This window comes from Xiphophorus maculatus, chromosome 7 (assembly GCF_002775205.1).
Source record: "Xiphophorus maculatus strain JP 163 A chromosome 7, X_maculatus-5.0-male, whole genome shotgun sequence".
In the NCBI taxonomy this organism is placed as follows: Eukaryota; Metazoa; Chordata; class Actinopteri; order Cyprinodontiformes; family Poeciliidae; genus Xiphophorus; species Xiphophorus maculatus.
Genome location: NC_036449.1, coordinates 20,473,542 through 20,488,540, shown reverse-complemented (window position 1 = coordinate 20,488,540; position 14,999 = coordinate 20,473,542). Strand labels below are relative to the sequence as shown.

Below are 14,999 nucleotides of genomic sequence, written 5' to 3'. Positions count from 1 at the left end.
TATTAAAAATGGCATGACATAAAAAGACTTAATAATCCTGTGTTGTAGATAAATCCCCTTTCATTTCAATTTCATCAGTAGGTGTCTTTAGGTTCACACCTGTTATCTGTAATAGTGATTCTGATTAAAACGAGATACATTGCAGTTGTTATAAAATGATTTGACTTCCATCTGATCAGTTGCTTCCTCTGGTTTGTACAAAAGTTAAGAAGGATCAAACTTATTTCATTATACAAAAATATAAGTAAGGAATAGGGAGAAATAAGGTGGCGCATATATACACCAAAATAGCACAGTGAAGGCAGTCACCAATGAATGGAGAAGGAATGGGTAGCAGAGACATTACAAAAACTGAAGGTATGACCAAAAAAGGCTGCTCAGATGCAAGCACTAACACTGAAGGAGCTCCAGGAACAAGTACTGGCTGTGCGCTACATGTCACCCACTGAATTCTCCATATATCTGAACTATGGAGTAGGGTTGAAAGACAGAATAGTTTTCTTACATTGGTAATATTTCACAAAACCTTACAGGAGAAAGGTTCCTATGCTCTCAAAAAAACTTGAACTTTGGACTACAACTAAATAACCATGGTGCTAGCATCATGGCCTAGGGTTTTTTTTTTTCAGATGAAAGTGAGGTTTTTGTCAAGGTAAGTTGTGCATATTTTCAAACACCAATCATCTCTGGCATAAAATCTTCAACTGAATGCTGAAGATAAAGAGCATTTTCCTTTTTCACAATCACCGATTCCACACATACATACAAATAAAGAAAAGAATGACTCAATGCGAACGTTCAAGTTTTCAAAAATGACCTAGCCAGAACTCAAAGTTTAACAAAATAAAAAGACAAAGTCCTGTTTTGCATAAAGTTTGACAATAATTGTACTACATTCTAACAAAAGATGGAAAGAAAGAAACCTCTCTGTTTTTTGCTTTTTATTTCTTGTTGACAAATTGTAATAAATTGAGGCATATTGGAAAAATCTAGGATGTCTTGTTTATTGCAGGGAAAAGGCCATTTAAACGCAGCACTCTGATGTTTCCTCGGACAGACTGCTCTTACCCTTGGGTGCAGTTGGCATGGCAGGGATGGCATTCGTTGTTTACTTCGGCATATTTGAAGATGAAGCTGTTGGCACCTTGTAAGCCATCAGGACACTTTTCCACACAGTTCGGACCGTCCTTGAAATGAAGGCATTTCACACAATGTTCCGGGCCCTGTGGGTTATGGCAAAAAGAAAAAGGAAAAGCCTTCATCTTTTAGATGCTTATTTCTGAAAACAATCATCTTTGAAAGAGTTCAAACAATACATTTTCGAGTACAGTCGTAACAGTAATTTCAATGTAAAAAACAATTGGTTTTCTATTTGGTTGTTTTGAGGTTTGTAGCTAGAGGCAGCCATTAAAACTACTTCCAATATTAGTGAGTTGAATTTCCTGAAAACTGACGGGTGTATATATAGAAAACATATGCAGGTAAACCTAATATAACAAATTCGAATGGAAAGGAAATGTTTTGTCACCGTTCTTGTTATAAATCTTCGTCAAAGTTTGTTTGCCTGAAGAAACCTATATTACCAATAATGTATGCATCTTATAGAATGATGAGTTTAAATTTGTTTGCTTTATCTAATCAGCTGCTGAGACACTACATACAGAATAGTTTTTTTCTGTGTATGGGTTTTATCTTTTGTTGCTCATGGTTAAACCATAAATTTTAGAGATTAATTTGTCTACTTTGACAAATTGCATGCTTCAACTGGCAACAACCCCCCTTAAACTTTCAATTGTGCAACCATACAATTCACTGTGATGAAACATTACAGCACTTTTTCGCACAAGAAGCACAACATATTAGAATGTTAAATGTTGTGTTCAGATAGTTCTCTCTCTCAATGTCGTCTGCTAAAAGCTTATTTTCTGGCCTGGAAGCTCTTTGTCAAAACTGCTATTTAATTTTTGTTTAAAGACAGTAACCCTGGTTTCCCAGCAGCTTCCTGTTCATAGCAGAACTATCTATGTTCTGTCTTGCACTATTCTAGCCTATATTTTATCCTTTATCTTTGCTTATGGATAATCTTTTTTAGTCAATAATCCTTGATGGTATTGTTGTTTAAAGTGATCTCAAAATCAATTTACCTAAAAATGCAAGACTCTTTTGTAGCGCTGCACTGAGCTCCATGAACATCTCAGCTCTATTGTGTGTAGCTTTGTTTAATGAGCACTATCATATAAACGTTTTCATACTGGGATGGAAGAGGCACCTGTAGCCATTATAGCTAATGAGAAGGCTTACGGTTTTAAACACGACTTTGAGCATCAGAGTCACTGAAACAATATGGATGTGAGTTAACTAATTTAAGACTGCTAAATTTAATTTAGTTATTACTTTTCCCACTGATTGTACAAAATATGGTGAAATGTAAATTCCATGCATTTTTCAACACTTTTTACAAATTATTCTAACACATGTACATTGGCCTAAACGTTTCTAATGTAGCTCTGACTGTGTGTTCAGGTTTTATTTCTTCTGACAAGGTGAAGATCAGTCCCAATCTTAAAATTTTGGAGCCTGTAATGGTTTTCCTTCCAGTGTAGCTCTGTGTCTGTCTGCCTGCATCCATCTTCCCATCAACTCAGAGTACAAGTACATAGATGATTTTCAGGTTTTTATTTGTGAAATATAATCTTTCATTTTCATTCAACTTCACATACATTTCTTTGGTTTGTCTATCAAACCAAAACCAAATAAAATGTGATGAATTTGTGACTGTTACTTCAAGACAGAGAAATTACCAAATAGAACATATAATTTTGCAAGCTACTGATGATTTTTGTTAGACTTAACTCCTCAATTTACATTTATAGAAATGTATAGTGAAGAAATAAATGCATGCTCTAATGTTTGTTAGCACTACATGCATATCAGACGTAGTAAATTACTGCTGTGCTCATGTCTGCATGGGGACAGAAAGGCATGAGTGGGGGAGAGATAACTAAGGTGAAACAAATAATGCAAGAGTGGAGTTGTGGGGAAGAGAAATATAAAATAAAAATAGGCAGTGCACACTAATAAGTGAAGAGAAGCAGAGAGGGTGGACATGGATGTATTACAACCAAGTAGAGGAGAGAGACAGTCCGAGAAGTCTAATAAGGAAAAAAGAGAGAATAAGAGGAGAAAAAATGGAGAAAACAGGCGAGACCGTAAAGCAGCACGAGTGGAGCAGGCAGATAATAACCATCGCTCACAGCACACACAATGACCATAACAATTCGACTAGAATAGGATTTATGGAGCTAATATAGGCGCAGGAGGGGATAGAAGAGGGAAGGAAGAGCGGTGACGAGGTCTCTCAGACAGGCCTCGTAACATCAGCAGGGCTAAATAATGTCTTCTGACAGACACACACAAACACGCAGGTATGGTCAGAAAGAAATGTACTTTTCACATACATCAGCAATGTGGAAGTTCCTCTTAATGCATACATTATCACCAATGACATGTGTGAAAAATACTTTAGAAAAATAAACAAACATTTGTATTACTCTCAAAGCTTTCATAGATGACTGTTACAAGGAAGATAAATTAGTTTATATAAATGAGTGTTCGTAAATAGCTCAGGCAGCATTTTTTAAGGGTCTGTTGAATGTGTGAATGTGTTTCTCAGAAATATGTGCTCTTACACCTTGTGTGTCAAAGAAGATGTACTCAATCTGGTATAACTATGTAAATTGAAAGTGTTACTGTTAAGGCTTTTAGATTTTGCCCAACATTTTGAATGCCTGTTATCACCGATGAAAAGGACAAAAAAAGAGAGAAGGGGTGTATATGTATGTGTGTGTGTACAATGGCTCTGTCACACAATGCTTGTGTTATTATCAACATGTTTTAATGCATATTTTGAAGTACCAAATTAGAACAGCATGATGGAAACAGTCAAATTTAATTTTCCTTTTTTTTCACTGGAGGTGGTGTTTTGCGCTTCCAAAAAAAAAGAATTAATGCTAAGGGGAAATGAAAAAAAACATTTGAAGAGTAAGTTGTGATGCAGCGAACACTCGTATTCACTGGTGGGTCTGTGAATGAACCACCAGTGAATGGGAGCTCCTTATTCAGAAATACTGCTGTAGAGAAGCAGCAGCTTTGCAATAAAAGATATGATTAAATTTTGGCACTATGAAAGGCTGTTCTTAGCTATAATCTGCTCACAAACCTGATAATTCTATTAAAACATTTCAAACTTAGAATGTTTAATCCAGCACTCTGCAAACTTAAGGGAAGTGTCAAGAAGATAATTATTTTAAAATAGCCATAAGAAGTAATTTTTTTAATGTTTGCAGCAAGCCATCTTGTGGACACAATAATGCAAATGAAGGTGCTCAGGTCAGACAAAATGTTAATAATGAAAAATTAAAATGGATGTTTAAAAATGTTCTTCATCTAAAAGACATATCGCCAAAAAATATGTTTATATGTGCCAATATTTTTGAGATGTAACTTAAAATACTCACAGCTGAAACTTCACTTATAATGAATACATGCACTAATTTGTAGTGATTTATTATTTAAAGTCACAGCAAGGTAAATTGAAGTTAGTAGTTTTAACATGCAAAAAAGTTCAAAGATTATAAATTCTTTTGAAAGGTACCGTCTCAAAGTGCTTTATCTACAGTGACTTATATTTTTAAATGTTTTATTACTACTGTGGGTCAACCCACACATACTGCCCCACTCAATTATGGTACTGGCATTTTGATAAAAATGTAAAAGAGGCTAAGAAAACCAACAAAAACAGGCTTTCTCGAGATAAAAGGAGTAAATGTCAAGGATGCCTCCATCACTAGCAACATAGGTCCTCTTCATATGTATGAAGAAACCATTTAGCTAATAAAAGTCACTGTGTATAAACTATAAAGTATTGTAATGGGCTCCATTGTTATACCATGGTTGCTGTGATTGATTTGTACATCAGGTCTGTGCAAGCCACCTTTACACAAGATAAATATATAGGTTTACATACATTTCTTTGAGATTTCATAGAATTGCCATACAAAATTTACAATATGATTTAGTTTTATTGTTTTAGCTATAATCTAAAACAGTAGATTTTAAATTATAACTATAATATAACATCTATAATTTTCTTCCAGCTTTTGTTGGAAGCTCCCTTCACAAGCTTCCCTCAATAGCTTACTGGAATTTTGGCCAATTCCTCCATAAAGAACTGGGTTTGCTTTGTAGACTGCTTTGACAGACTATACTTTTTTAAAGTCTTATTATAAAGTATGAAAATTAGCTCTTGAATGGCTTTGTATTGACAAAATCAAGAACTAAAGATTGATTGTCTGACTGGCAAACAGCAAGTATTGAAGAAACGTTCATTAGTCTTAAATTGTGGTGACGTTTAGGACTAATTAGCCCATTGCATTTTATAACCATAAAATGCAATGGGCTAATCATTATTTTTACAGCAAGCTAATACTTTCCTGTTCACTCCAAGATCTCTCTGGCCTACATAAAGTCTGAAATGGACAATTCCTCACTGTACACTTTGTACAATTTATAACAAAGTTCAGTGAAAACGCAATTTTAATTATACAAAAGGAAACATGTATAATGCTTATTATTTATGGATACATTTAGAACACAGAAACAATTAGAATACATTTTTATATGAGTGACCGAGTTGTATCATTAGTATAAGCATAACTATAAACACATTTTCACTCGAAACATTACACATAAGGAGGGGATCGAGGATAGTGTTGTGAATGTCCATGCACAATCATATTTTTTTAAAATCTATATTGGTATTTGTAATGATCTTTTACTTTTATTTGTTATTCCTAGTCTCATCACACCTGTAGGAAAAATAGAACTATGACATATTTTTCTCACTGTGTAATAGTACCATATAGTATTAGTGTTTAATAATCAGATAACAACCAGTGTACACAAATATCTCTGTTCTGTACTTGTATAAAGTGCAGCCATCTATGAAATGATTGCTTCCGTGTGCTTGTGTATTCTTATCAGTTAGAGCAAGCTTACTGGGCCGTGGCAGGTTAAAGAGTCATCGTCTGCTCTTTCACACTGGGCATCACACTCCACACACATTGAACCATTGGCATACTCTCGAATATCCCTGTGAAACAAGAAAGTAAAAGGAAAGATGGGGCAAAGTATTATTAAACAACAAATGTTTGAGATAAAACAGAAGTTATAGTGGCAGTAATGCCAAAAAGCTGTGAAGTTATTTTCTTATAAACAGTAAGGATTGTTCAAAAATTCCATGGCTAAAGGGACAAAAATAAACATTAGTACTGTACTATGGTATTTGTATTACAACAAGAAATACTGTGCAGCAGAATATTCATTTCAAGAGCCTAATTCACAAGTGAACATAGTTTGTAAAAAATCTTTTTCAATCAATTTTGCCCAAATTAATCCAGAGTGAAACTGACAGGGTTTGAAAGAGTAAGGGGGATCGTAACCTAAGAGGTCGACACAGTTGAGAGGTGCAGGATGTGGGGGGATGGCTGACGTTTTCAAAGTCAATTAAATTATGTTGGTGTTATTCAATTTCTGCTATCTACGTATAATGGTAGAGTAGCGGAGTGGTTCAAAAAGTCATTAAATTTGACCACACTGCAGCTGAGTTGGCACATTGCCTTTGTTAATACAGAAAAAAGAAAATTAAACCAGTGTTCTTGTCTTTTGCTCAATGATAGAAAAAAAAGAACTAGAAGGAAAAAGTTTCTCTTCCATTGGGAATAAAATAAAATTACTATTAACATGCATCTATTGGTCTTCATAAAACTTTCAAAGAGGCAGGGAAGGTAAAACACATTTTCTGTATGCTTGTTGGTTGAACTAGTAAAGGTTGCGGTGGACCTGGAAGATATACAAGACTTTTCAGGCAGTAAGATGTATTCATGTGTTCTACTTTAGTTTTGGTTACTCACACAAATCTACATAAATAACAGGGAAATGTCATTATTTTATTTTATGTCTTGCCAATCTACTCCAAAGTGGGTGGATGATGTGATGGGAATCTCAAGAATCTGAGGCCATGCGCTTTAGAGAAAAATTTATAAAACTTTGGCTGATAGAAAAAACAAACAAACTCAGAATTAATTCTTAAAGTCAAGATTCAATTCCAGGATTTAACTCTGGGGTTCCCCACATGTGACTTTTGTCTGCCACAATGAGATGTTTTCTATTGATATAAAGAAATATTGCTCTTTAGGCAAGATTTGAACCAGTCAAGTGCAGGACAGGAGAGTCCGACACAGTCTCCTTAATAATTATGTCATATGCAGCAGTGGCAAATGCTGCAGTGAGATCCAACAGAACCAATGCAGTGGTTCTTCCACAGTCTGTATTTATGTAAATATAGACACTTGGAGGAGGGCTGTCTCAGTACATTGAAAAATACAGAAACTGGACTGAAAGACGCCAATCCAGCTGATCATTGTTATGAAGCTATTTAACTGTTTAACAGCTTTTTCAATAAATCTGCTGATGAATAGAAGGAGACTGGCCTGTAATTGTAGTGATTTGTTACGAGGCCTGTAGTGATTTGTTCTTTTTTATAATAATTTCTAAAGCCTGAGTGAAAACACCCAATAAGAGAAATGGGTTTACTATTATAATCAGATCAGATGCAATGACAGGTAGGCCTTTCTTAAGGTTGTAGGCAGAATTCCAAAGATTGTATGCTTAGTTTTTGCATCTACAAGCTAGATTGTAGACCCTTGCTGAATCCTTGCTAGGTTGACCCTAGCTGAACTTTAAAAACTTAGAGCATTTTGTTGTTACAAAATCCTATTCTACAAAAACCATGCTATCAACACCTCTGAAATACAAGGCAAGGTAAGCACATCAAAGCACAAACTAAAGAAAGACTGAAATACACCATGTATTATAAGATACATGGTAAAGTAAGGGGTTAGGGTTTTATTCATGGCTGCTTTGGCTGGATGATGTGTCAATGATACAGACTCTGAGACTGGCACAGACGTGTAGGCAGACAGGTAGGCAGGGCGTGGCCCCGTGCGCAAGCAGTGACTGTGACACGCAGTGACACGCCTAGCCCTCCTGCCCTATCAGCATCTCAAGATCCTGACTCTTCTCCAAAGAGGCCTCCCGAACTTTTGTAATCAGGTTGTATTTCAGAACTCAAAAGGAGCTTTCATGTAATTCTCTGTTAACAAAGACAAGTCTGTACAAAAAAAACCCTAAAATGTCATTAAAAAATCTCCCCAGGGTGCATGTTTTCTCACTTTTTAAAGTGGAGGAAAATAACATCAAGGGACTCCTAATGTTATGAGTCTCTGCAGGGGTGCACCTTGTTCCGAATGCTTTTTAAATTGTACTCTACTTCTGCCGGTTCCTAAAACAATCTTGTATAAGAAGTAAAATTAAACAAAACTGCAAAACCCTGATAAAAACGTTGTGTTTTTTTCTTGTAAACTTTGCAAGAGTAAGTGAAAGTCATACTATTTAAAATTATCACACATATAAATGTAGTGAAAGTCTGTCTTTCTGTATCTGATTCAAAAGTGGCTTAACAAAGCAAATGCAACAGTTGTAGTCTACCTTGTGGATAAACCTGTGTCTGATGGCTCTTGTAGCTTTAACCAGCTTGCAGCCCACACATTTTGAATGTGCCTAAATCTTTTAAATGATACTTGATTCACAATCAAGTAAAAGCTGAATCTATCAACATTGCTTGATAGATTCAAGCAATGTTCTCTACGTTAACAGTTTTTTTCAAGGTAGGCAGATGTGTTCAGGAAGATTCAAGTTAAATATATATCAAGTTTTAAGATGCTCTAGTAAAGTACAGTCCTGCTCCTCTTAAACTGTGTGGGTTTAGATTATATTTGAGAAAAAGATATCTGTCGCCATGTTACTTAATTAAAGGCATTTCAATGAGATATGTAATATGTCTAAGCTAAAACATGTTGTGAGAGCCCAGGCTCATTACTATCTGAATCTTACATGCATTTTAGACAGACAGATGCTGCTATACTTTGATGTTGTGTCAGAATCACCAGTCCAATTTGCTGTTTACTTATCCCCTAACGACAGAACAAATTAGCCAACCTTTCGATTCAAGTGTTTATTGTCAAGAAAAGCCTTCTCTTGTATAATACTACACTTCAATATGTGTAGTATAATAATTTAAATTATTAAATTATAAAGTATATTTTTTATGGTTGGGTTAAAATGTCACACTTACGCATTAATTTATTTCTAAAAGAACAATTATATTTTATAACTAAAATATACATTACTCCCATGTATACCTATTTCTAGGTTCAGCTATTTCATTTATGTATGTTAAAATATAATCTTTTTTTTTTCTTTCATAGTTGAGGGATCCATCTTTGATAGTCTACACACTGCTGAAGTGAATTTGATTTGCTTTTGGCATTTGCAGGACTGTCTTATTTTCCTTTACACTTCCAGCTGCAGAGTTTTCTCTCCCTAACCTGCCCACCACTTCAAATGCTGATATTCAGTTATCATAGAGCCTTGACTGACATGTTCTCTTTCTGGAGCTGTAAAATCCTGAGATCTGTCAATGACCATATACATGTTGCTGCTGGGAGACTGAGAGGGAGCTTCAATAAGTGCAAGACTGTTATCACAAACAACAGAATAATGAGTTATTGTTTTTGTTTAAAATAATAAACACAGCATATGGAAATATCCAGCTTACAAATGTGGGTGGGTGTTTATATTTCCATTCACACATCTAGGTTATCACTTTAATGTGATTCTGGTCATGTATAGTTTGTGGTTAAAGGCTAAAGGATATAAATAGGTTTAATAACGTTGTATCACTTTGTGCCTCCAGAATAAAACATTAATGACCTTAATTAAGGATTAAAGATCATGTATGTAGCTAATCTAAGATGAATTTGTGCAGGAGTAATAACATTTTTATGGGGCCTAGAAATATAAGCCAAAAGAGCCTTTACCAATTACAAACTTACTTTAATGGAAGTTCCTTTTTTTATTATTTTATTAGTAAATACACTAAACAAATAGGTAAATCAATAAAATGTAAACATCTGGCAGATCTGTTCCACAATAAATTACTTCTTGTCCATACTTTATAGTAAATGTGCAAAAATATTAACCAATGTTCTGCAACATTTGAAAAAATACATAAAATAAAAAGGGAGAAAAGAAGAACCCCACATAGTGCTTAAAATTCTATTAAAAAAAAACAAAAAATACATCCACAGAAAATTCAGTTAATAAGGGCAACTGATACATTTAAGCCATGTTTTTATAATTTTGCAAAGGCCAAAAATTATTCATAAAAATTCAATAACAAAATGATATATATTTATGATTTAAATATATAATTGTATCTTGGATTAAGGTTGTACTATATTAAATATTGTATAAGTGTTCAATTTTATGATGGTGGCATCAGTTGCAATAAATCCACATAGCCATTACTCCTTTCGTTCTCATTTATCACAATGCTTCCAGCTCTCTCTGTGACCTTTACTGTCTTGAGGGCTATTGCAGGTGTGTGTATGTGCTGCAGCACAACTCAAGGCAAAAGACTGCATATATGCCTAGCAGATAGTATTGCTAGGCATATAGTATGGCCCAGCCTATATGCCTATTACTAGGCATACAGGTTTCATACGCCTATATGCCTAGTGATACTAGGCGTATGAAATTTGTTGATTACTTGAATAATCAACAAGTATATGCTGATTATTCTGTACTATATAAAATAATCAACAAATACTGCACTCTAAACAGTCATCTGTCATATTAACAGTCCGCGAAAGTTTTTACACTGTGCATGGTCCGACTGGTAGAACTGACCGCATGTGCGCTTTTATGAGGTTCTTTTTTTTGTGTGGTTTCGGAAATTGACAGTTTGATGGGACAGTACTCTTATGCACTATCTATGCATGTATAGAAATGCATTACTTACCCTTCATACAGGTTGCAGGTATCTACACAGGTTCGTCCCCGGCTGAAGTACCGGCAGGACAGGCACTGGTTCGGGCCAGGACCCCAACATCCAGCATCAGAACACAATGTGTCACACACCATGTGATCCTTGGCTGCTCAGGACAAACGATCAAAAAGACAGTGAAATGACAAAAAGGTTGCTTTCAAGCATTTCTAAACGGATTATGTAACAACAATGTATTTGTTAAGTCATCCATAGTTTGGTTTAAAAATAGCAAAAACAATAGCATCACTCATGACAAGACATAGGTTAAACGTCTCAAGGCACAAGATATTCTGAACATGAAATGCTTCTACCTCCTCATGACAACTGCATATTTGTGTTGGTCTATAAAATCTATTTTTCATAGCAACACATTTCTTAAGTCAAGACTGGGATAAATAAAGTAAGGCAGATGGGTGAGTGGCTGAGGGACTAAATTATTTCTCTTCCGGAAACAAGAAAGTGTCAAACAATAGACACCAAGACGTCTGGATAATTATCCCTTTTGGATCAAATGGTTGACAACACAAACACTGTTGTGTTCCAAACTGTGTGAATGTTTAAACTGTGTATGATAATTAATCTTTATGCATGAAGTGTGTATTACTATTACATGTTTTGTGCAGTTAGCACAGTAGGGATCTGTGCTGCTTCATTATCTAAATGCTGAGCAAACAATGGCAAACCACAGATGAGACACAGAAAGAACTTGCAGATGCCACACAGATTTGTTGATACAATTTAGGCTAACAGCCAAAAGAGTAAAAAAAAAAAATGCTGTTAGGTCTTGTTTTTTTATGCACTACCAATCAACCCAGAATATCTCATCTGCTCTGCTTTATAGATCTATATTTGTTCTTTGTCTCATGTTCCCCCGCAACACACTTCTATAAAAGTTATGACACATGCAAGCACAATGTGAATCAACACTCTTCACTAAACATGAGGCTAGTTTTACTTTTGGCCACTTGTACGACACACCACATAACCTTGATATCTTACTGTGTTATGCTATTTTAACAGAATGTTGCAGTTGTTCAAAGAAGACTGACACTCAAAATCAGTTTTATGCTTTTAGGGAAGAATATAAAGGCTTTGGCTTTTACAGCACAAAAACCACCTCTATGGGTAATCTGGTGTCACGTGTAAACTGACCAGACAGAGGAAATAACAAGAATAAGAGTGGTTGGGGGCTGACAAAACACATTAGCTGTGCTGGAAGATCAAAAAGAGCAACTTGAAATGTGTCTAAAATGCTTGAAAAAGCCCTGCCATTAGGAAGAAAGAACAGCCTATTGCAATGAGTGTGATAATGTTTTTAAAAGGAAGGAAGGATGTGACAAAAATGTAAATAACATAAAAACACATTTACTAAATGGTAAATATGTGAATGTGACTCTACTGCATTTTCTATTAGGACTGATAAGATGTCAGCCATTCGTTCATGGTAGCAATCACTATGTTTTGAACGACTCTTGAAATCTGTTAGAGGTCTACTGATTAAGTGTGATGTTCTTCCATCGAGTCGGGCAGTATTGTATTCCCTTGTAGTCCATGCTTGCAAAACTGTAGTGCACATTATTTTATTGACTTAAGCTGAGCATTTTGACCACAATATTATATTCACATTGAGAAGGAGAGGAGGAGACTAGTTGCTGTCTATGACATGTGACCTGTTCTTCATTGATTCTTGTTCACCCACATGTCCACACAGCTCCTGATGTAGGACAAAGAGCTCTGCAGGATGCAGTTAAAATTCTACTTTTATGCAAGTCCAGTGTATACATGATTGACCTTAAGAACACTAAGCTATGTGACCAGTCAGATTTCTGGGTTGTGTCATTTAGAGTGAACCTGTTAAAGCTGGTATTCTTAGCTTTTTCTTTTAAAGATTTAAGGTCTCATTATTGGCAAGGGATTATATTTTAAAGAGGTTTGTGGCTTTGTGGCTTTGAAAAGTGCTCCATTTGCTGTATGGAAAACTTTCTTTATATCTGCAGACACAAGTATCCAAAACCCTGTGATCAGGGCATACACACTCACAACAGGCTTCTTGTTCAAACCATCAAATGCAAGCAACAAACAGCTGAAGTTGGATTTCTCCTTTGTAATTTGAGTCTATGTAATGTAAAATATTTTGTGCTAAAGAAGCTTTTTACAGGTTAAATAAATTGTGCTTGCAAAGACACCTGCTCATGAATCTGGGTCAAGCTTTGAAGCAATTATGCAAAATGAAACAGACGTGGTGTATAAAACTAATTATCAAGATGCAATGCCCTAAAATATGAAGCACACCAATCTAGGCATTATAACAATGTAATATGTAGACAATTTGCACCAATACAACCAGATATTTTGTGGAAGTACATCTGTCAGGACAAGCTCTGGAAGAATGGTATGCTGTAGAGGTATACACAACTATCAAGTTAATTGCATGCAAATAATAAAGTTCTTCATCATAATGTATTTCGGCTTTTAAATCCTGCTTAGCCAAAACTTCATATTGAAACCATATAAAACTTGTATGTGATGACGTGGTCTAACGACTGAAAGTTGTGTTGTTGGAATTAAGTGTTGACAAGGACACAAAAATGTACACTTGAGTTGTTCACACTAAACCTTTGAACCAAAACTGACAAATAAAAGACTGAGCAGAAATAAGTTGCTTAACCATTTTCCTACTTAAGAACTAAACAACTCAGTATCTACCTAAACATGATATGTCACTATAATAAGTTCAACTCTGGCCACTTTCTTAACTTTAAACTTTATTATTCAGAATAGTTCAGAAAAATATGTCTTGGTTTCCCCAGCTACATTACACAATTATCTTCAGGATCACAAGAAATAAGTGCATTTGTAGAATCATTTTTGTTTTCCATAATGTAATATATTAATTTTATTCTTGTACATATTTGGACAGTCACAACCTTGGCTGTATTACTGGTATGCAGAGTGGACCCAAAATAAAAAAAAATAAACAAATAAATGTATTTCTGTAATAAAACAATGCGTTGGTTGCTAGTTCATAATATAATTTTGTATCATGAATATGTGTACAGTTTTGATATTTTTACATATGGGATTTGAGAATATCCTCACTAGCAGTTCTGTTATTTTGTAGAAATAATTTCATCATTAAGCTAAATGTGATTAACAAAATAATAGTAAATTACAATCTAATCTGATAAAAATAAATAAAATCACCTTTTTATGTTGTAGCTAACTGGTATTTTATTTGGAGTAAGAGTAGTCTATTATTGCAGACATGATTATGTTTGACAAGTTATTAACTTACTCTACACTTAAACACCAAGAACTTTTGAAATAGTAAATATCACAAATAACACTTCCAGAAAAACAAGAACAGCAACAGTTCAGAGAGAGAAGGAACAATTGTGGCTAGGCATACTTGGCCACTGAAATGAAAAGTCACAATAATTCAAAACTTTGGTTTGAACCTTTGAATAAATTGAAACATTCATGTAAGATATTAAAACATTTGTATGTAATGTGAAAATTGATTGTTTAATGCAAAGACTTTCTCAATAATGAATTTATGACATTAAAGAAAATTTCTGAGCACTTTTGCCAGAGATACAAAAAAATGACTGTTTCCCTTTGGGAGAAATAGTAATTAAATGTGTGTGCATTTTGGTGAAAGCTTCTGGTCTAAACTGTCCTGATGGTAAATATATTACTGTATGTAAATATAGGCTTTAGTACCTTTATAAATTAATGGGACATTCCATTCATGCAAAAACAGAGTAATGGAAAGGTTGTTTGTGCTTGGCACCACTTTCAGTGCCTTGAAAAATAATTCATAACCCTTCAACTTGCTTTTCATTTTGTATCATTGGAAATATGAACGTATATGCATTTTATTGCAATTTATGTGACAGACCAACCTAAAGTAAAGCATAACTGTTAAGGCAAGGAAAATGACATCTGATATTCAAACTTTTTTTTTTCAACAAAGAAATGCAGTATGTTT

General features: G+C 34.7%; 1 protein-coding gene across 2 annotated transcripts in view; it reads right to left on the bottom strand.

Moving 5' to 3' along the window:
- Positions 1–14,999, bottom strand: part of LOC102231767 (receptor tyrosine-protein kinase erbB-4) — a 282,261-nt gene that overhangs the window by 51,878 nt on the left and 215,384 nt on the right. For both annotated transcript variants that reach the window (XM_023337224.1, XM_023337225.1), the window contains exons 13-15: positions 10,982–11,114; positions 6,058–6,151; positions 1,069–1,223 (exon numbers count right to left, since the gene is read on the bottom strand). In XM_023337224.1, the coding sequence (XP_023192992.1) occupies positions 1,069–1,223; positions 6,058–6,151; positions 10,982–11,114 (382 nt within the window). The remainder of the gene's footprint in view (positions 1–1,068; positions 1,224–6,057; positions 6,152–10,981; positions 11,115–14,999) is intronic.